This window comes from Rhinichthys klamathensis, unplaced genomic scaffold (genome assembly GCF_029890125.1).
Source record: "Rhinichthys klamathensis goyatoka isolate OS25496 unplaced genomic scaffold, OSU_Roscu_1.1 h1tg000564l_1, whole genome shotgun sequence".
In the NCBI taxonomy this organism is placed as follows: Eukaryota; Metazoa; Chordata; class Actinopteri; order Cypriniformes; family Leuciscidae; genus Rhinichthys; species Rhinichthys klamathensis.
This window is the reverse complement of record NW_026607030.1, coordinates 746,244-768,108: the sequence shown is the minus strand read 5'-3', so window position 1 is coordinate 768,108 and position 21,865 is coordinate 746,244. Positions and strand designations below refer to the sequence as shown.

Below are 21,865 nucleotides of genomic sequence, written 5' to 3'. Positions count from 1 at the left end.
ACTAAATGGAACATAATTGTGACATTATGCCCCCACGGAAAGGTGCGTCCTTGCGCCGAATAATGTCTAACTGAGGAAGGAGGGGGCTTTGGAGGAGGGCGTGGAACTGGTGATGGACAGGGACGACCCGGAGGAGTAGGAGAGAAACACCATGGTGGTGTCGACGGTGGGTGGAGCTTCGGCTGAAGGGCTGAGCGAAAACCTGAGAGGCGATCGATGGTGGCGGGACCAGGGTGAGTGCAGGAACCGGCAGAGCAGAGAGGCCGATGGACCAGGGCAACTTCGATGGTCTAGAAGCCCGAGGCTGAGCTGGTGGCTCACGGGACTGAGGTGGCAATGGGGACTTGGCTGACCGGGGCGACGCTAGAGCTAGCGAGGATGACAGGGAGGAAGGAGGAAGGAGGAAGGAGGAAGGAGGAAGGAATGAGACAGCGTAGGGGTGGGGGGTGTAGGGACTTCTGGAATCCCGGAAGTCCATGGCGGAAAATGAGCGAAGACCGCCGGAGGCCGACCTGGAGGGACAAGTGAGCCCAGCGGAGTCTCAGGGCAGACGGGCCACGGAGGCGACGAGGAAGCATAGAGCCGAAGCGAGAGCGATGGGCTAACGGGTCGAGATGGGGACTTGGGACTGGAGGCCCGATGTGTACCCGGGGACTTCGGCTCATGCCGAGCTTGTGGAGGGGAAGCCCGAAGCAAAGCTAACGAACCGGACGGAGCAAGTGAAGGGGCAGAGCCGGGGAGCTAGACGACTCCAGTGGCACTGACGGATCCCGATGACTGGCCGTGACCAGCAAGGGAGATGGGACCAGAGAAGTCAGGCACGACCAGGGCATCCAAATATCCGGACGGGACCGGCGAAAAAGGCGAGAATTCGAGGTTGTGGATCTGGGTGGGAACTGGATCCACAGGACACAAATCTATCAGGTTCAGGACCGGATCTGGGGTGGACTGATCAGGGCGCTTAGACTCCAGGGCATTGATGGTATCCGGATCTGGTTCCTGGACGAGCTTCATGGGTTCCTCGGGCTCGCTGGCTGTGAGGGAGAGGCTGTCGTCCCAGAGCATCCAGCCCCAATACCCCAGCAACCTTCGGTTCTCGGGGAGGAGGAGGAGGAGGAGGAGGAGGAGGAGAAGACCCAATGCTGGTGAGTCCATAGTTTACTTGTTTCAGAGGGTCGGTTATTGCCATACTTGAACATACTTGTAATATATATATATATATATATATATATATAGGCCTATACAAATAACCAAGCACTAGGAAAATATAAGTATCAGGAAGTTAAAGCTATTATAATACAGCTTTTTTAATTAAAATGACCTTTTTTTATCCTTCCCCAAATCATCCATGGGACAGACAGGTTCAGAATAAAGATTAAATGGTGCCCTGCCGTGAGTGTGTTTACAAAGCTCACAAATGGATGTTGAGTGTGTGTACATGATGCTCAGCTAATTACAGGAGTTTCTGTGTAGATTGGTGACAAAGTGCTGTGTCAGTAAGCCCAGACACTTGTTAAACGGTTGTAAAGAGCTGGTATGTAAGGCAACATTCAGGTGCTTGTAGACTGTCTGATTCACAAGCAAACAAACCTTCCAGCCTGCTTAATTACAGCCAGATGTTCATTCTAAACAAATTAACTGTAACATTCTGAACTTGCTGTAAATGGTGTTGAGCTAGTACTCTGGGGGTGAGCGGGGCACAACCTAACGCGGGGCTAGTTGTAACACACGTGCTAGCATGACGAAACTTAGCGTATTTACTAGTTGCCATATCAACACTAGGCTACATAGAGAAAAAATTGTGCCACAATTCAAAAATGTTCGGAAGATATCACTGAACAATTATATAACCATAGCAAAAGTAATTTAAAAAGTAAGTTACTTTTTCATCTCAGTTTTTAGTTTTTTTTTTTTAAAGCAAGACATCTGCTGTTATTTTAATTTGCCCACATTGTTTTGAACAATAACTATGTACTTATTAGAGATGTACTTAAAGGCCCACTGAAGTGCCTTGAAACGTGCAGCATTACACAATTTCCTGAAACAGGAAGACAAGGCGGGACATTTTGGAAAGCTCCTCCCTTTTTTAAAATAACCAATAGCTTTTAGTTTATATCACAGTTCAGCCAGAGCCGTTGAGCTTGATAAAGCCGCAGTTTCCTGCTAATCTCCTCCATATCGCTTTAAAATACAGCATTTTGTGCAGAATTCAAATGGGTTTGATACGGTTTCTGGTCTGCTTGACTCGAGATATGATCCGCTCTGTGCTTTCGTGCGGTGGTTTGAGTGACACTAACATGAAACTAGACTTCATTCGCCCCAATGGAAAGCATATTTACACTATCTGAATCGTTCCCTATCCCTATGTGCCATTCACCATGTAGAAAATAATAAATGTGTGATTCAGCGTCTAATCGTAAGTTCGGGGGCGGTGCTTCAGATTATAGATAGCATTTGATTGGACAGAAAATATGATGAGAAGCTGATATCATCAAAATCATTGAACCATATTGGCGGAAGTGAGAGACTAAGTTTTGAACGCGGATATCTTCTAAAATGTGAATTTTGTCTTTTTTTTTTGAGCAAACTAGCTTATAGACAACAGTAAGGCTAATATATTCATACTAAAAGCCAAAACATTTCAATTTTGATTTCATGGGGACTTTAATAAATTTGACTTAAAGGACAAGTTCGGTATTTTACACTTAAAGCCCTGTTTTAAGATCGTTTCCGATGAAATAGAACGGTTAAGATTGAAATTTGGACACATGCTGCTGGCCTGAGAATTTTCGGTTTCTGTGGTCCTTCATAAAACGCATTAAACTTTATTTTACAAAGACGTGAAACTCACTGGGGGAGGTAGGTGGGGAGGCTAATGCCAGGTATGGGAATTTAACTCCAACCCTGATAAAACTCACCTACCTGGAGCTTTCTAGCAGAGATGGACTTATTATTGGGAGATTCGAGGGTCCGTGGCTCTTTGATTCAAGAGAGCGTAACGGCTAACATGGATCACGTGTGCCTTGGTAACCAATCACATTACAGCCTTGACGTCATTGACTTTCGTTCAGAGTTATGCGACAGTCGATTACTGTTTGCGGATATTGTCCGTAAATTTCAGGGGGTATAAACTCTAAAAGTAGATACATTCAAAATGAATGTTTAAGAGCAAAAATGTTGAAGATTAGCCGATGGGTTGTCGCTTCATTAAATTATAAGCTATTTCATCACAAAACTGGTTAATTCAGCTTAGTGATGCCTCTCCTCCATTGACATCCATTCAAAGAAAATGGCCTCTTGTCTCCTTCCCTGCAAACCGCAGTGTTAGCATGTGTTACGCTTTTTCCGGCTAAGGTTGCAGGCTTGCCTTCGAGTGTCTTTGTTTCTAGTAATCCTGAAGACATTGATTAGCTTTTTCAGGTGTGTTTGATTAGAGTTGGAGCTAAACTCTGCAGGACAGTGACCCACCAGGACCGAGTATACAGAAAATGAAGTATACCCAGGCCAAAAAGTACATGGGTGGATCTGAACCAGAACTTTTTTATACACAGTGTTATTAACCAACATAGAAACAGATAAACATTTGGCTGGTTTTATTAACACTTCTTTCACAATGTAAGTAAACTGTAAGTATGATACGTTCAGTTAAAGAAAGTATACTTTCAGTATAATAACTATTAAACTGTTAAATACTTAAAGGAACACTCCGACTTTTTGAAACTTTAGCCTATTCACCTTATCCCCCAGAGTTAGATAAGTCCATACATACCTTTTTCATCTCCGTGCGTGCTGTAACTCTATCTGACGCACCCACCGCTAGCCTAGCTTAGCACAAAGACTGGATGTAAATGGTTGCAGCTAGCATACTAATCCAAATAAGTGACAAAATAACGCAAACATTTTTCTATTTACATGTTGTGATTTGTATAGTCACAGAGTGTACAAAAAACAAAGTCACATGAGACACAGACATATTTTAACCGTATAAATACTGGGAACTATATTCTCTGAAGGCGAAGCACTGCTACTTGGGCGGAGTGATAACCGCAGCACCTGAGACGCGCCGTGGTGAGGAGCAGAGAGCGCGTCTCAGGTGCTGCGGTTATCACTCCGCCCAAGTAGCAGTGCTTCGCCTTCAGAGAATATAGTTCCCAGTATTTATACGGTTAAAATATGTCTGTGTCTCATGTGACTTTGTTTTTTGTACACTCTGTGACTATACAAATCACAACATGTAAATAGAAAAATGTTTGCGTTATTTTGTCACTTATTTGGATTAGTATGCTAGCTGCAACCATTTACATCCAGTCTTTGTGCTAAGCTAGGCTAGCGGTGGGTGCGTCAAACAGACTTATAGCACGCACGGAGATAAAAAGGTATGTATGGACTTTTCTAACTCTGGGGGATAAGGTGAATAGGCTAAAGTCCCAAAAAGTCGGAGTGTTCCTTTAAAAGCGTCCTTTCATAAACTAAAAAGATAACTAGACGAATATAGCTAGTAAACTAACAGTATGCCTATAAGATCTTGTTGTATACTTCACAGAGTAGTTGCAATGGAAAATAAAAATGTGTAAACTAGTTGTGTCCTCAAAGACTACGGTTACACTTTTTAACAAAAAAATGGGCTTATTTAGTCCCAAGAAGTTCTGAAATAGTGGAAAATATACTCAAACTTTAATTGAGTTGACGTATATTTTTATTGTAAGAATCTGCGGAAGGAAATATGGGTTACTCTTTATTTTGACAGTGTGTGTACTTACAGTTACAACATGGGTTAAGGGGTTCAGGGTTAGTACGTAGTTATAACCCAGTTAATGTAATTACTATAATAAGTAAATAGTATGGTACATGCGGAACAGGACTGTAAAAAAAATAAGTGCTACCGAAATACGAAATATTTAGATTATGTTGTCAGAATAAACATATAAAGATGCACAGTGGCACCAAATATGTCTCAGCGACCTTGAGCTTTGGAAAGGCGCTATATAAATAAAACTCCTTCTTCTTCCAATGCCGTGCTAAATGCTGGCAGATTCCCTGTTTCCACTAAGTGATCAGTACTTTGTAGCAGAAACTGCTGATAACCACACATATCATAGTGAAAAAGGAAATTACAAGTTTACAGCATTTCCCATATGAAAGCAAGAAAGCGATTCCAAGAAGCAGCATATAAGACAGAGATCGGTGTATTTCTGTAGTCTATGACTTGACTTGAATGTATGCAAAGGGTGATGTTTACCTGGTAAAAAGGGAATGATTCTGCGTTTAGGATCCTTCTGTCCACCTTCCACAGGGAATTTATCCAGAAGCTCCATCTGGAAAACAATACAGAAAAACTTAACATTAATGTGAAAAGACAACTCATGATGAAAAATGTATTGCAGGACTTGAATGAATCAATTAGGGATTTGACTGGATATTGAGAACAAGAAGTCACTGATTACAATCCAACAATTGATATTCAACAAGTGGCCATTCCCCCTCCCGGCGTGCTCTAGATCTACTGACATAGTGGGACATTTTTATACCCAACACCTCCCTCCGTTAATACTCAAGTCCAGAATACCCTGTGATGCTCACTTACAGCTATACGTTATTTTTCTTTGCTGGCACCAATTAACATTTTCCTCCCATCTGTGGAGATTTGGTAACAGGCCCTTATTCCAGTCCAAAAGCAGCTGCGGACCAATGAAAGCACACCTGTGCCTTTCCAAAGTACGTTAAAGTAGGTCATATGTGCATTTTACACATTCATTCACTAATGACTATAGCAGAGCTTGAATTCATCAGCTGAGCAACGTTTTCCAGCACAGCAGTTCTGAAATATGCAAGGCCCAACAATTTACTTCTAATGCAATACCCAACATAAGGCTAACCAGTGAACCAGGATTATTGGAAATACGTGGCTGTGATGACATTTCTGCCAAATGAATGATACTTAGTTGTTTCTTGCATATCATGCACTATGATAAAAGTAGGGATGCACAATATATCGGCCACCATATCGGTATCAGCTTCATTTTTAATGTTATCGTTATCGGCCCGATAAGAAAATTTGGCCGATATATTAAAGCCGATAAATAATGTATTATTTCCTCCAGCTGAGACACTGTTCGACATGATGGTTTTGAATTGCTAGAAATATGATTGGAATCACTTCAAAAAGGAAAATACAGTAAAGTGCAACATGTGCAATGCAAGTCTGTCATATCGGCTACATAAAATTATAAGAACATCATTATAATTGTGCTTGGGACATTGCTTTTAATGATGAGACTTCTATTTTTGTAATCTCAAAATTATATAAAACTTTGGATTTAGATTTTTATCGGCTTTAAAATACTAAGAATTATCGGTATCGGCCAAAATTTCATATCGGTGCATTCCTAGATAAAAGTGATTTGAGGCCAGTGTAATAACCGCATGAACATTCGATAATCTACCCCTGTAATAATAATTGGTGTGAGAAAGACTGAAACTGTATGTATAGGTGTGTTATTGAGTTTTTACACAAATCTATGTAGAGGCAAGTTTTTCCAATGAGCCTAAGTTTGGCATTTCAGATCACATAAATTCTGTTGTGTGATTAATTTTTCTCATAAATATAATGATGACTTATACAGCATGTGTAATGAGTTGCAAATGGCTGAGGGGAACTGCATGATGCAAGTCTAACTGAACAAATAAAAACAACAGATGTAATGAAAATCGAAAGCTTCACTATTTTTTAACATAGACTTTCGCCGTAAACATCACTAAAGGAATGCAGTGGCACATTTAAAAGTTAAACATTAATAGTGCCGTAGTTCTCACTCTTGTCTTTTCGAGACGAATGACGAAGCAGAGAGAGACTGTCATTCTGCCAGACAAAGCTTTTACTGTTGTTGGCCGATTCGTTAAGCGAAGGCACAATGTCTTCTACTGTGACTCAGCACCATCTGAATGACGGCACATTGATAAAACTCTTTATTTTCTCTTTCGCACAGACAAATGAGCTGCATGGGTCCATTACAGGGCAGCGTCTGGCTCTTCTGAGATTTAATTTTATAGCTCCACATAACCGTTTCAAAAATACAACTTGAAAGCTTCATAATGCAAAGGCCTTGGTAGACCAGTGGTCTCTCTCCGACACAGTGTATTAGACTTCAGCAGGCCTGAGAGTCATATAAATGCCCTCGATTTTAATAATGCTATTTTACATTTTAAAATTCAAATGTGTCCGATATGTTTTCTGTTCTGCGATATGACTTGCATGATCCGCTCTGTGTCGTGTCTCTAGAGCTGCGGTGGTTTCGAGTGACACTAACATGAAACCAGACTTCATTCGCCCCAATGGAAAGCATATTTACACTGTCTGGCTCATTCCCTATACCATATATAGAGCACCAAGTGCCGTTCGCCATGTAGAAAATAGTAAATGTGTGAGCAAGTGACCGATTTCAGCTGCAGCTTCAGCGTCTATTTATAATGTAGGGGGCGGAGCTTCAGATTCTAGAGAGCATTTGATTGGACAGAAAATCTGAAGAGAAGCTGAGTGATGTCATCAAAACCCTTGATCCATATTGGCTTAAGTGAGAGACTAAGTTTTGAACGCTTATATCTTCTAAATGTGAATTTTGTAATTGTTTTGGAGCACACTAGCTTATAGATAACAGTAAGACTAACATATTCAAACTAAAAGCCAAAAAAACGTCAAAAATTTTGATTTCATTGCGACTTTAATTAAACGGCAGCAGGTTCATTGGGAAGATGTCACTTTAAGACCTCCCAGATCTAATATACAGAAACGCATCCGGTTTCCTCCCAACTTACATTCACTTAAGACATAGCCGACTGTGTTTATGTAAACCTTATGTGTATTTGACAGTTTAAATGCAATTATAATAACTTAATAACTTAGTTTAGAACTCACAAGCTGTTTGACAGGCTTTTAGTGTGTGCACGCTTTGGTTGGTCAGAACAGCATGCGAATACAATGTTTTAAGTCTCCCTGTAGTCCATCATTTTATCCCTTAAAACTCATCTTTCATCACCAAAATGACATATTTAAACAGTTTAATAAAAAATGTAACTCGACACCCTTGCCTCATTTAGTATACGCGGTTCTATGAATATGCAAATGAGCCCCGCCTCCACTCACTCACTCAGCTCAGAGATCCACTGGTTGACGATCACACGTTGATCTGATTGGTTACAAGGTCGTTTGTGACGTCAGAAACACCAGCGATTTCAAACCGTGTTTTTGAGACTGTCTTTGGTCCACTGCAGTTTTAAGGAGAAAATACTCAGCAATGGTGTCTTCTTCATCTCATGTGAGTGTATATAATTTTAATGAATTTATGTATAAAACTTTTTTTTCTCTTGCAAAAAATGCCTGAGTACACTGATTCCATAAGTCACTGTTTCCTACGCATTGTACGTGGAAGTGCAAATCAAATTTAACAACTACTGCAAAGAGTTTTCAGTTAACCTTGGTTTAAATTCATTACTATTTTTGACACTTTCATTCCATTCCTCTTCTCTTTTTTGTGGACATAAACAGTGTCTGCATTCTACAAAAGAACTAATGCTATGGTCTACAAAAGAAGGAAAGTCATACAGGTTTGGAACGACAAGAGAGTGGGAAAATAATGACACTGGGGGAATCAACTATTACTAATAATAATAACCCGGTTCACTAACCCTGCATTCACATTTCCACGAACAAATCATGATTCATCGACAACTTTCATACAAAAATGTAAAATATAAATTTCCAGGGAAAACGGAAGGAACAACTGAAACCACATGTACGTAAATATTACAAACTCAGGGTGGCCTTACAGACACACGGGAAAAGAGTAAGAGAAGGTGCATTACAGCTTGAGCTGCAAAGTTTCTTTACATTTATGTACAATTCGCCTTTGGCTAAGCCCCGCCCCCCTTAGTTACTGTTGCTACGTCCGACAAACAAACTTCATCTGGGCTCTGGTATCAACATGGCGTATGCTGTGACAGCTCTTCCTGCTGAAATTTTATCAAACTTGTATTAAGCAGCAAATAAAGTGTCCGATAGAAGTAGGCAAAAGGGGCTGCAATATACGTTCGAAGGCTATATTCACGACATACAGGTGAAACGCAAGGAACAAGGCATCCAAATAGAGGCAAAAGCATACCGGTCACAGTCAAAAAATGAACCACCGCATATCCTACTAATCGAGACGGAGGCTGGGACTAACAATATCTGTTCATGCAAAGCTGGGTAGGTCTCTATTCACTTCTATAATCGTTATTACAAAGCAAACGGACTATGCGAGTATAACGTTGTATTTATTAGCAGCGTGTGCTAGACGACACTTGTCAGGGAAGGGAAAAAAACGCACACCCCCCTCCAATACTACAAATTCCCCAGGCACAACGTTTAACCATATTTTTGATAAAACTACGACGGTAATAGCCTGCTGAGACCAAAAATATGAGACGCCTGTGTTAAAGTCAATGGAGCGCTGTGAAAAAGTGTCGGACCTCTGTGGGAGCTCGTTCTTGGCTGCGCTGTGATTGGTCAATCTACATTCTAGGGTGTGGCTTAGCCAAAGGCGAATTGGTGTCAGAGGTCTGTAATCTGGGTATAAAGGGTGTTTACCGGGGCATTCCTCGAGGTTCTTGCTCTCAAGCTAAAGAGCTTCTTTAGAGAGCATCCTCTCTTTGCTGAGAGAGATGAAAGGCTGTGCATAAAACCCTTATCTGGAAATGGTTTGGGCGTGTTATACGCAAATTAATAACCTTGCTAATTTAGAATACTCCAAATTCATTAACATTAGAACAAGGTTAAAGCTGCAGTCCGGCATTTTTCCTCTTTGTCGCCATCTTTGTTCGAAATCTGCAATTGCAGTCATTCGCGGAATTATCAACTTTACGTGGGTTGTAGTTCAACACCCTCGACACGGCACAGCGCGGATGAACACAGTGTTTGAGGAGAGTGTGCAGCTGTCAGTCACCGCGCCGATGTGGATAATTGCATTCAGAATCACAGATTATTCTTTTTGGAAGTGTGACCAACATAAGAATTTTCACTGGAAAATGTCATCTGAACTAGTAAGAAACATTCACTTTTGTTCTGGTTCTGACATTGCAGTAAATCGCGCTGATTAAATCTAACAATTGCTTATAAGTTATCATTTCACGCAAAACCGTGCAAAGTAGCTATACTATGTTCTCTAATTGTTAATGTTAACAACGTCAGCAAGCATTGCGTGACTACATCATGTGATGTCCTTCCGATATTATCCTTGTTTTCGCATGGGTCCGGTTGCAGTCTCTTTTTTTCTGTAGCCACTCCGAAGTCCGAACGAAGTCTTTTGCATGTTACAGCGGGTGAGTCTCTAGTTGTCACTGATGATGATCGTCGTTTGAACCTTTCTGGATCCGCCATCAAATTGATAAGTTTAATTATATCAAGTGCTGTGAGAAAAGGCTCTAAATCTCTACCTCCAACATCCTCACACGCAATATAGCTTATACTAGCCGAGACTCCTTCTTTATGTGTACAGATGTGACGTAATGACGCAAAGACATGCTCGAATCTCCCGCGGAAATCCACCAGTACCACTAAAATTAAAAACATTATTACAAGCTTACCGTTTTGCATCGAGCTAAGGCAAGCAGATAGTTTTGAACACTGGCTGGTTATGTATTTTATCAAATATGTATTTTGGATAATTTTTAACCCAAAAAAAGCTACGGACAGCAGCTTTAAGAACAAATTCATGTTTGTGAATTAGGCTAATTTATTTTTTTGTGAGAAGTTCTCCTATGCATATACAGTAACAATGGATAATTTGCATAATTATTAGTGAATGAGACCCAGTGTTTTCAATAAAAGACAGTAAATCAGCCCCTCAGAGTAACAGAAGTGGATGCGAGGAACCGAGAAGAGAACAAGTAAAGTAAAAGCTGCCAAGAACATGACTCCGGTAAATGTTGTTTATAGGAGGAATTGAAATTCCTTTATGATAAATCCATACAATCAGTTCTTCTTCCTCAGCTGAACAAAGAGAAAACCCCCTTCCCACATGACAGGCGTCTATCTGATGTGAAGAGCAGACATGCGTCTCTCTGGAGTTCACATATGCTAATCACATCCATATGTCTGAGAGCCACGCCTGAGCTAGTGTTCAGCACAACTTGAGCTGTTTGGACAAGTAAGTTGCTGACATACAGAGGAATTCATGTTTATCATGATCTCAAAAACTTGAAATGCTTTAAAGGGAGTTTTGTGGGCAAACATAAAATGTGTCTACACATTTCTTTTACAAAACTGGTTGGTTGAAATGGTGTCCAGATTGTGCAGAGCTATACATTCGCAGCTTAAATATACTATAGTTTTGAGTTTGTTTGAACTTTTTGTTCACAACATAATAACCCTATCTCTATTTGTGGCATTTCTTATACTATTATTCTAAAATGTGGAGAAAGTTACAATTAAGAACGAGAAGATGTGTCCACACTTTTTGTGGAAAAGATGTGCACTTCATTGTATTCAAAGTGCACTTGTGTACATTGAATCTTAAAAGTAATTGCAGATAATATAATATTAAGGAAATAAAAGGCCACTTATAGAGTAAACTTTCATGACTATGTTTGGTTACAATTTATTTTAAGGTGTCCATGTTACAGTGTAACTATACATTTAAATACTGAGTAATATTATTTAACATAGGGTTAGGGTTTGATTCAGGGTTAGTTGCATGTAATTAAGCATAAATTGTTGAATGATTCGGTTGTGCAAGGCACTATATTTTTTTAGTTTACCCTGAATGCTCGTCAGTACATTCGTCAGTACATACTTTAACCATATTTCAAAGACAATGGAAGTAAAAATGACATATGTAGATGCACTCAAGTCCTGCTTAAGTGGACTGAACTACTTGCATTCTATAATACATTTGAATGTAATTGTAAATAGCATGCGACTGAGTCTCAGAAAACATTACATTCATTTAGCACTTAATTAAATTCTTAAGTAAATTATTTGAAACTTTTTCAAAAGTATGCTAAAGAATACTTATTTTTCAAAAGGGCAAACTCTGTGTCCTGACCTGATATTATCTGATAAAATGATGCTATGAAAGATTAATTGAACTTAAAGAAATTCTTCACTGTGATGCCATTAATCAAATACTAGTTAAAACTCGCAATCCCAAACATTGTGGTATGAATGAAAATGTATGTTCCACCATTTGCAAAACCCCCAAATACAGAGAAAAACTGAAACAGCGTAACCACATTCAGACGACTATCATACGATCTGATTCACTACTGAAATGCATTAGTGGTTGTCGTATTTACTCTCCTCATTGCTGCTATGTGCTGCATCAGCACTAGAGTTTCTCAACAACTCAAGCTTCTCCATGGAAGAAAGACAAGCGGCAGAGAGTGAGAGAAATGGAGGGAAAGTTGAGGAAATCGTCACCAAAGCAGTCACATGCGTCATATGATAGAGACAAAAAGGAAGGAATAAACATGAGTCAGCCCATGGCAATGAATGACAACTATTTGTTTACATTCAAACACCAAAACACCACTTGTTTAAATGCAGTACTGAAGATAGGATGAAGTTAACTATATTATTATATTGCATTTCTAATCACAATCTGTGAAAAAATGATCACAACAAATTATTTTATTTCAAGTTGAATTTATTATTATTTATTTCAGTGGTTAGCTATTTACATGAATCATCTTGGTAAACAAATGAGAATTTTTTTCATTTGTTTCTCCACTTCATCATAACCATGCGATTTGATATGAAGTGACTGTAAGTGTCTTATCCATAACACATGGTAATAGACATTTAAAATAAAGAAGGAACACCATCAAACTTAACCTTGAATATGCTGGGTTCAGTAGAAGTTAAGCTCTATCTACAGCATTTTAGTATAATACTGATTACCACAAAAAATGTATGGCATTATGGTATCATTCCCTTTCTCAGGGAACCGGGGTTACATCCATAACCCTAAGACTTTCTCTTTTCAAGGGAATTCAACACTGCATCAGATTGATGCTATGGGAACGTCAATACCACTGCCGCCATACTGCCAAATCCCTGCCCAAAGGATGTGAATAAGCACATTCTAAGTCCAAGCCAGGAAGAAAAGGATAGTACCCTTTTCTTCATTATGTGGGGGCAACGCATTAATAGATGAGGGCAGGAGTTCCCAATCTTACATAGATAAACACATCTAACCGCTAAACCAAGAGGAAACAACACCAAAATCACGCCCGTCAACAACTTTAAAAGAAAAGTGCAGGTTGCTACTGTAACTGTACATAAACTGTAACACCTCTAACTCTACCGCTGTTCACCTTTACCTTCAGCCTTATCACAATGCTGAAGAGGATAGCAGAGGAAGTGGAACTCGACCACCAACAACTTCTAGAGATACACGATATATCGGCCACCATATCGGTATCGGTACCGATATTTGTTCTTTTTTAGTGTTATCGTTATCGGCCCGATAAGAAGATTTGGCCGATATATTAAAGCCAATACATAATGGATTATTTCCTTCAGCTGAGACACTTCAGATGTGCACTGTTCAACATGATGGTTTTGAATTGCTTTAAATATGATTGGAATCACTTCTAAAAGGAAAATACGGTTAAGTGCAACATGCTAGTCTGACATATAGGCTACATAAAATTAGAATGAGAACATCATTATAATTGTGTGCCAGGGACATGGCTTTTAATGGTGACATTTGTTTTTGTAACCGGGATCTCAAAAATTATATACAAATTTGGATTTAGATTTATCTGCCAATATATCGGTTATCGGCTTTGAAATATAAAGAATTATCGGTTATCGGTTTCGGCCAAAATGTTTATATCGGTGCATCTCTAACAACTTCAATGGAAGAGGGCAGGTATTCTTACAACCGAGCCGAACCCGGTCTGCACGATCACCTCCGAGCTAGACCTGTCAAGGGGGGAAAAGAGGAGCAGCGTTCTCTACTTATCCATTGCCCTTCACTGGGGCGTCATCTTAAAGGCTCGTACCTCCGACCCCCAAGGGACCAGCCGTGTGGCCTTGTAACTATTTGTCTACTCAGTACCTTGCGATACTCAGTACCTTGCGAGCTCTGAGGAAGGGCATATAAATTGATGCTTCTACATTCATACTCTCACTTCAAGCTCCAGTGCTGGAACTTACTTTGTCGGGAGCTAGGGAGGCCTCAGCTATGCATACATCCGCCAACAGCTTCCATGGAAGAGGGCAGGTTACTTATAGCTCTACCATCCTCGGCCACTGCACTGCTACCACCACCAGGATCAGCTGAACCACTTCTGACTTCATCGCCATCCATGGAGCTTATTCTCCTTTCCGAACCAGGGAGGCAACAAAATAAATAAATAAACGACTAACATGATTAAACCAAGGGGTCGCAGCTGCCAACATCTCCCAACTGAATGGCTACTGCACCTCTACTAACTCCAGGTTCTCGATTATCGATATTCTCCAGGAATCGATTATCTTAACTCTGTCGCCACTCGAAAAAGGAGCGTACAACAAGGAAGTGTACACTCTCTCCTCAAGCACAGTCCTGAGGGGGCAGTCAAAAAGCAAAATGAGGATTCTCCCATCTCTCTGCTTATAAATCCACCTTTTTCCTCCTGCACTGGAAAAATGCTGCAACAAGCTATGCCTATGTCCAATTGTCACCTCCAGCCCAATGGGGGCCAGGAAACATCTCAAGATGAGGTCCACCATCTCTTTATATCTAAGACTCTCTCAGATCCCTCCTGGACCTCCTGTGGGCACGCCGGTTCGGCGCTCGACTCCTCAGAGGCAGGGTGTGGGCAGCCACACTAGCCTTCTGACCATTTCTTCAAACTCTGGTGTTTGGTTGGGGTCCGGAGGCTCTTTTGTAGCCGAAGGTTCAGAGCCATCGTGGGGAATATACATATTGAATGCAGCCAACTGATTCTTTGTCTCTCTGAACCTCTCGACTACTCTCAACCAGTGGTGTAGTGCAGGGTATACGCAGGTATACGGCGTATACCCACTTCTTTTTCAGTCGGCATTGCGTATACCCACTTCTAAATCCCCTCTGATGCGCATCATTTAGTTGCTAATCCAATCTCGTGAATAAAAAACACCCAGTCAGGGTCGTACCCCTAATATTAACTCTAATTTGTTGCTGCAATGCTTCTCCCATCGCGACGATAACTGACCTTCTCATCTGATCTGCTTCAGCACTCAAACACCCGCTCGTCAATGTCAAAATGTTTGAGACCAATCAAAGCATGCAGGATTTTTGTTCACAGAAGCGCGAGCCGAGCGCTAATCCCAACGTGACGCTTCACTTCAGTTTAACGATCATACAGTGCGAGATAAGATGCAAGTAGCTAAAATATACGGCTGTTTTTCGATAGAAGTTTTAAATGACAGACAGAAATAATCAGTTTGATCAAAGACAGTGGAAATTATAAGCTCAATTTAACAACACAAGCACCCTATTAAATATATGTTTGTATCACTGTTTCACTGTTTGTATCACTCCGCTTGTCTGTGTTTGCGCAACTTGCATCATTAAGCCAGAAGGCGGCGACAAGTGACTGTCTTTATGAGTGAGCAATTGAACCATTAATTAAATCAACAGATTAGTCCAAAAACATTCATTCATTTAGGAAAGAAAAGGTAGCTGAAACTGGAACTGATTCTCATGTTTAAGAATCTGATCAAATACTTCATGCTTTTAAAGCTACTGTTGTCCATTTTTTTGGCCATCAAAACACCTTAAAATGCTCATGTCGAGATCAGGAAAATCAATGCATGCCCCCCAACCCCCCTAGCAATATCATTTATGGGACCTGGGTATTTAGAAAACCCTACGTACGGCCCTGATATGCAAGAATACTAGTGATTCTATATGTTCTATTGTATTCATTATATTCTATATTCTTGCATATTCAATACTAATGCAAGACTAGTCTTACATGTCACTGTTTATAACACAGAGCGTTCATCCTTTGCTGGGACGCTTAAAAAAATATTGGGGGCATAAATTAAAGAGTATACCCACTTCTCCAGGCACCACTACATCACTGCTCTCAACTGCAGTGCCAAAGAGGCCAAATGGCAAAACCAGGCAGTCCAGAAGAGTCATTTTATCTCTCTGCCTGATCCCCGAAAGGTTCAGCCATAGAACGCCAATAACACGGGCCGTCCATTTGGTGGCACTTAGAGCTAAAGAAGGAATTGTTTCCGCCTCAACTTTTAAACACATTAGACTCCTCGAAGTCAGATCGGGCCATTATTATGTTCTCAGGCAAACCGCAAGAAGCCACAGAGCGGGCTTCCAAGTCTGCCCTGAGAACTCCTGAGTTAGCGGGTGAAGACTGAGAAAGGCGAATTCCCGTCTCAGATCTTTCAGAACTCAGATCTTGACCTGCGATCACCAAGATTTTAATATCCGAGCTGCCTAAGCAGCCGCAGGACCTGAACCGTGGGGCGCAGATGCCAGGCTTCCATCATCATCAAAGAGATCCCGGCAAGAGGAGAGGTTTTTTTAGGGTAAAACACTCACAATGTGGGCAGCCACCTCTCTCAAGAGATGCCCCCGCATGCTGTGTGTCCAAAACACAAATCGTGTGCATCGTCCTCTTTCAGAAACCGTGTGCAAGGAGGCACACATGTTTTAAATGCTTTGCTTGCCATAAGAACTCCTAACCGATGGAATATAAGGACAAACAATGACACACACACATCAACACAAAGAGGCTTCCTAAAGACGAAGAAGATGATGACACATGTTTGAACGTCTATTTATAGTCTCACTGACTCGATTACCATTCGTAACCTGACTATTTCAAGGTCAATTTCATTGGTGTGTTGGCACACACGCTTCAGACACTGGCCCACGCAGAGGCGTTCCCATTGCGTCAATCTGACGCGGTGTTGAGTTCCCTCGAATGGGAACTTCCTTTAACTTAGCTTTTTATACATTTTACTTATGAAAACATGGCTGTATGGAAATCTATTAATATTGATGCACACCTCTTGTGGTCAATAAATTCTTATAATATTACAATATAAAAAAACAACAACATTATACCGCTACAGTTAACATTTTCAGACCTATGAATTATTTGAAGGGCTTTTGTTCATTTGCTAAAAACCTGATTTGGGTCACATTTCTGTTGAATTGCCCATCAGAAAAAAGATCCTGTAACATTTTCAGGAAGCTGTGGCACACCTCCCAGTGGGGATTTCTGACCAATTGTCCAAATTTAGTGAATAGCTTCAGTTGTGCTAAGTGCTTCTAATAATAGTGGGTTTCCGTTATAAACCGTTTGCAAGTTTTTGGCTCCTATAATTTGAGAGAAGAAGTGTCAGCACATATGTAAACCAGCAAAAAGAAGTTCAGATAAAACTTGTTCTCTCACAAGCCTCGAAGTTTAGTGCTTTGATCTGTGTGTAATTTATATCAGGCATTAAACTGGTGATCTCATTCTCAAGAATGACTCACTTACCCTAAGTCATACTCAATGACCTCCTGATCTTGATTTTACATTCATAATTATTAGGGCTGTCAATAGATTATATGTAAACTGAATAACTTACAAAATGTTATGATTAAATAACTAACTGAATCACAATTTATAAATAGATATTTGCTCAGAAAAGCCTCCTAATGAAGACCCAATGTCAATCCAATGTCATTTCGAAAGACAATCTTTTTTTTCTTTTTTTCTTTCATCTGAGCTACAGTTTTTTTAGTATTAATATAGTATATTATTCATGTACACGTGCAGTCTTTGGACCTTAAACGTAGCCTCTTTGTTAAAGGGGTGGTATAATGCCCTTTTCACAAGATATAAAATAAGTCTTTGATGTCCCCAGAGTGTGTATGTGAAGTTTTAGCTCAAAATACCACACAGATATTTTTATATAGCATGTTCAAATTGTCACTTTTTGAGGGTGAGCAAAAACGCACAGTTTTTGTGTCTGTCCCTTTAAATGCAAATGAGCTGCTGCTCTCAGCACAGGGGGCGGAGCTACAACAGCTTGTGTCCTTTTACCTCACACAGACACGCACTGAAAATATAAATGTTGGAGAGTCACAGACAATAATGGAGAGACTCAAGAAGAAGTGACAACAAGCAGAATGCAACAGAACATTTCTGAACGGTTAGTTGATGAATTCATTTAGCTTATTAATAGGGCTGTCAAATGATTAATCGTGATTAATCACATCCAAAATAAAAGTTTTTTTTACATAATATATATGGGTGCACTGTGCATAATTAATATATATATTTAAATACACACACATGCTTGTATATATTTAAGAAATATTTTCATGTATATACTGTATATAGATTTATATATAATTATATTATATATAAATATAAATATTTTATATATAAATAATATTTTTTTCTTAAATATACATGCATGTGTGTGTATTTATATATATATACAAAATAATTATACACAGTGCACCCACATATATTATGTAAAAAAAACTTTATTTTGGATGTGATTAATCGTGATTAATCATTTGACAGCCCTACTTATTATGTTTTGTATTATTATGCTTTGAACTTTGAGCTTCGTAACTTTGCAGATGTTGTTTATGCTCAAACAGCAACAGTACACACTAATTAAAGTTAAAAAAGTGAAATCATAATCAAGCACCCCTTTAAGACGGTCTTAAATGTACGTCACACTGAATGTTTTGATTCGTAAGGAACTTCATGAGTTGTGCAATGACATCTCGTCCAGACTCACATTGTCCTCTTAGTCATGTCATTTATTTTCTTTAAGAGGACAATGTGAGTCTGGACGAGATGTCATTGCACAACTCATGAAGTTCCTTATGAATCAAAACATTCAGTGTGACAATTATTTTAAGGCCCAATGAAACTTTTTTTTTTTCAGACATTCTGTGTTGTCTGTTTTATTTTTTCTGGAATTATGATTTAATAGGCCTATATATGTATTATCAAAAACATTGGTAATCAAACGTAGACATAAAACATTAACAATTTAATTTATCTTGTACATTTTTTTTTTTTTGGCAAAGTGTAAAAGTTATAAAGTTAAGTAATTTGTATTATTTATTTTTTATTTATTTAGAGAAGGGACAGTGTACATTAATCAACATTCATGAATGTAAATGTACCCAAAATGAATTAATATTACTAGTATTACTTTGAGAAGTACATTTCTACTGTACAAAAGTAATATATTTCAGTCACAATTTCTTCAAGTTAACTTTAATTTTGATGATGTCTGAAACACTGGTTCATAGCCTGTCAGGATCTAAATGTGGCCAATCAGACCAAGAACCGTATGACCAACATGCAAACAATCAGCTGCAGTTTTCCTGGAGCGAAAAAACGAACAAACAAAAGGTAACCGATTTAAATGCTGACACCGCCATATTGAAAAGTGCAGACTTCCACCAACAGGCCAAAATCCAGTTCACCAGTCTTGTCGCATAAGCATACTCAAATTAGCCGTAAGTTTCTACACTCTTCTCTCGAACAGAGCCATGAATATGATGATGGCTTTTCCTGTTGCACCACTGAATTCCTGCCACATAAACTTCAGCAATTCTGTGGCCTCACTGAAATCCATGTTGATCTCTCCAACTACTAAGCTTTTAGTTCTGCACATGACATCAAACTTAAGGTTTGGCATCACTTCCTCAAGGTTCCTTGACAAAGAACAGCCACACTGGTTAAGTTTTCCATTATGCTTAATGTTAGCAAAGAGGATGCTAATATTTGGATTCATTATATTTTAATTCACATTTTTATGATCACATTAGTATACTGTCGGCCTTACTAGTAGTAGTACTAGTACACAACTCACCTGAAGGTCGAAGAATTTACTGTAGCGCCTGAAAATGTTCTCAGTGCTGCCATCAGACCAAGCCACCTTGATAATGTAAACCTACAGTAAAAAAGGAAAGAAAATGAGAGTTAACCCACATTGACAGTTTATCGGTTAAAGGTGTAGTTTACCAAACTATGAAAATTCTGTTTACTTATATATTTTTTATCACCCTCATAGTCCCAAACCAGTACAGGTAACCAGTACTTTGCGCTCTTTTTCATGCAACTTTGATGAATGGGGACTGGAGCTTACAAGCTTTAACCCTCTGGGGTCTGAGGTGTTTTTGGGGCCATTTGGATGTTCTGTGATGCCCTTACATTTGTGCTTTTTTCAGTTATTTATAAACATGTTAATGGCAAAGGTGTAAATTCACTCTATATAGCACAAACAGGGCTACCATAATCTGTGAGCAACTTGTATGTACATTGTTTGTATTTTTAAGAGAATATTGTTTATGCGTGGTTATTGAAAAAAATTAAAATGAAAGCTGCTGAAATAAGACCACAAAACAAATACTAAATATGTGTCCACAAGACTTTTGACAAATGGATGTTGACGCTTCGAGTTCTGGCTTCAAAATGATCTGAAAATCATCCTTCCTAATCATTCACATAAACCAATAGATTGTTTTAAATTGTGAAAAACATTTTTTTGTTTGCCAAGGCAATATGCAGATGGGCGGAACGGCCCAACCCCTATCATGAATATTAAGTGGTTCTCAGACAGTGACCCTACATAATAATGAGCCTTTCATTCAGGGGTGTCACACAAGAAATAATGCAAGGACAATATATATATATATATATATATATATATTGTCATTGCATTCTTTCTTGTATATATATAGCCTAAATATATATATATATATATATATATATACACACACACACACACACATATATATATATATATATATATATATATATATATATATATATATATACAAACAATCAAAATATAAATGAAAGCCAAAAGCACATTTTTAGTCATACCTGGAAACAAATTCTAGTCAAATGCTATATGGGCCATTCTACAGAATCTTGAAAAGAAAATAGTCTTTTTCCATAAATGTCTTATAAAGTATTATTTTTTAAAGTAGACCAATACAATAAAAATAAACCAGTCGCATTTCAAAGTCGTTCGCGAAATGACCGCCAGGTGGCGCAAAGGGACATTTATCAAAACGTAAGTGGGGCTAATGTCAATTAACAGTAAGGATGAAATTCTACAAGTTATGGTAATTTGCAAATAAGCCTACAACAAACATTTATTTTTAAACAAATATTTTTAAATATGCAACATGCACGTTTAAACAACAAACAATACAATCTGAACCAGCGCTTCTGCTCCTGTATTGAGACATGCAGCGCGTTGCAGTTACGATCCGGGTTCCAGTGGCCTTAATACATTCACGGCTTTTTAAAATGTCACAAAGCGTTTTGAGATGGTTTTGAATGAAATATTGAAGTTTATAATTAGGGTATTTTGGCACACCACGCCGAGTGGCTATGCATTATTCTAAAATCTGGCTTTATTCTGGCATGTTGAATTAGAGTTTGACAAACGCGGCGGCGCGTTCATTTGAATTTATTTTTCTCATAACAGCTAAAAGAACTTACTGCGTAATTGTTGGTCATACAGATAAGATATCATCTTTTAAAACTGTAAAAGGTCTACTTTTATTCATGTAGGCTAAAGTAGGCCTACACTCACAGGCTAACGACAAAACGTTTTCTCGCTCATGACAAACAAACGTTTGGGCATTTCTCAGTGAGAAAATTCATAGCCGAGTGGTAGAACTTACGGTTCGATCATCAAGATGACACGGGTTCAAATCCCGAACAAACATGGTCTATTGTAAATTTTATATTTATTAATGCAGAGAGATTTGTGTAGCTCTAAAACTCTGGTACACCATACAGTTTTTTGCTTATATTTATAAAATAAAATTACCATGCATTTCCATTTTACACT

General features: G+C 39.1%; 1 protein-coding gene across 1 annotated transcript in view; it reads right to left on the bottom strand.

Annotated features, from left to right (window-relative positions):
• Window positions 1–5,054: 5,054 nt before the first annotated feature.
• The window catches only part of LOC130073988 (SH3 and PX domain-containing protein 2B-like), a 29,840-nt gene continuing 13,029 nt past the window's right edge, over window positions 5,055–21,865 (bottom strand). The window contains exons 2-4 of the mRNA XM_056239445.1: window positions 19,868–19,948; window positions 5,240–5,315; window positions 5,055–5,074 (exon numbers count right to left, since the gene is read on the bottom strand). Coding sequence (XP_056095420.1) covers window positions 5,055–5,074; window positions 5,240–5,315; window positions 19,868–19,948 — 177 coding nt within the window. The remainder of the gene's footprint in view (window positions 5,075–5,239; window positions 5,316–19,867; window positions 19,949–21,865) is intronic.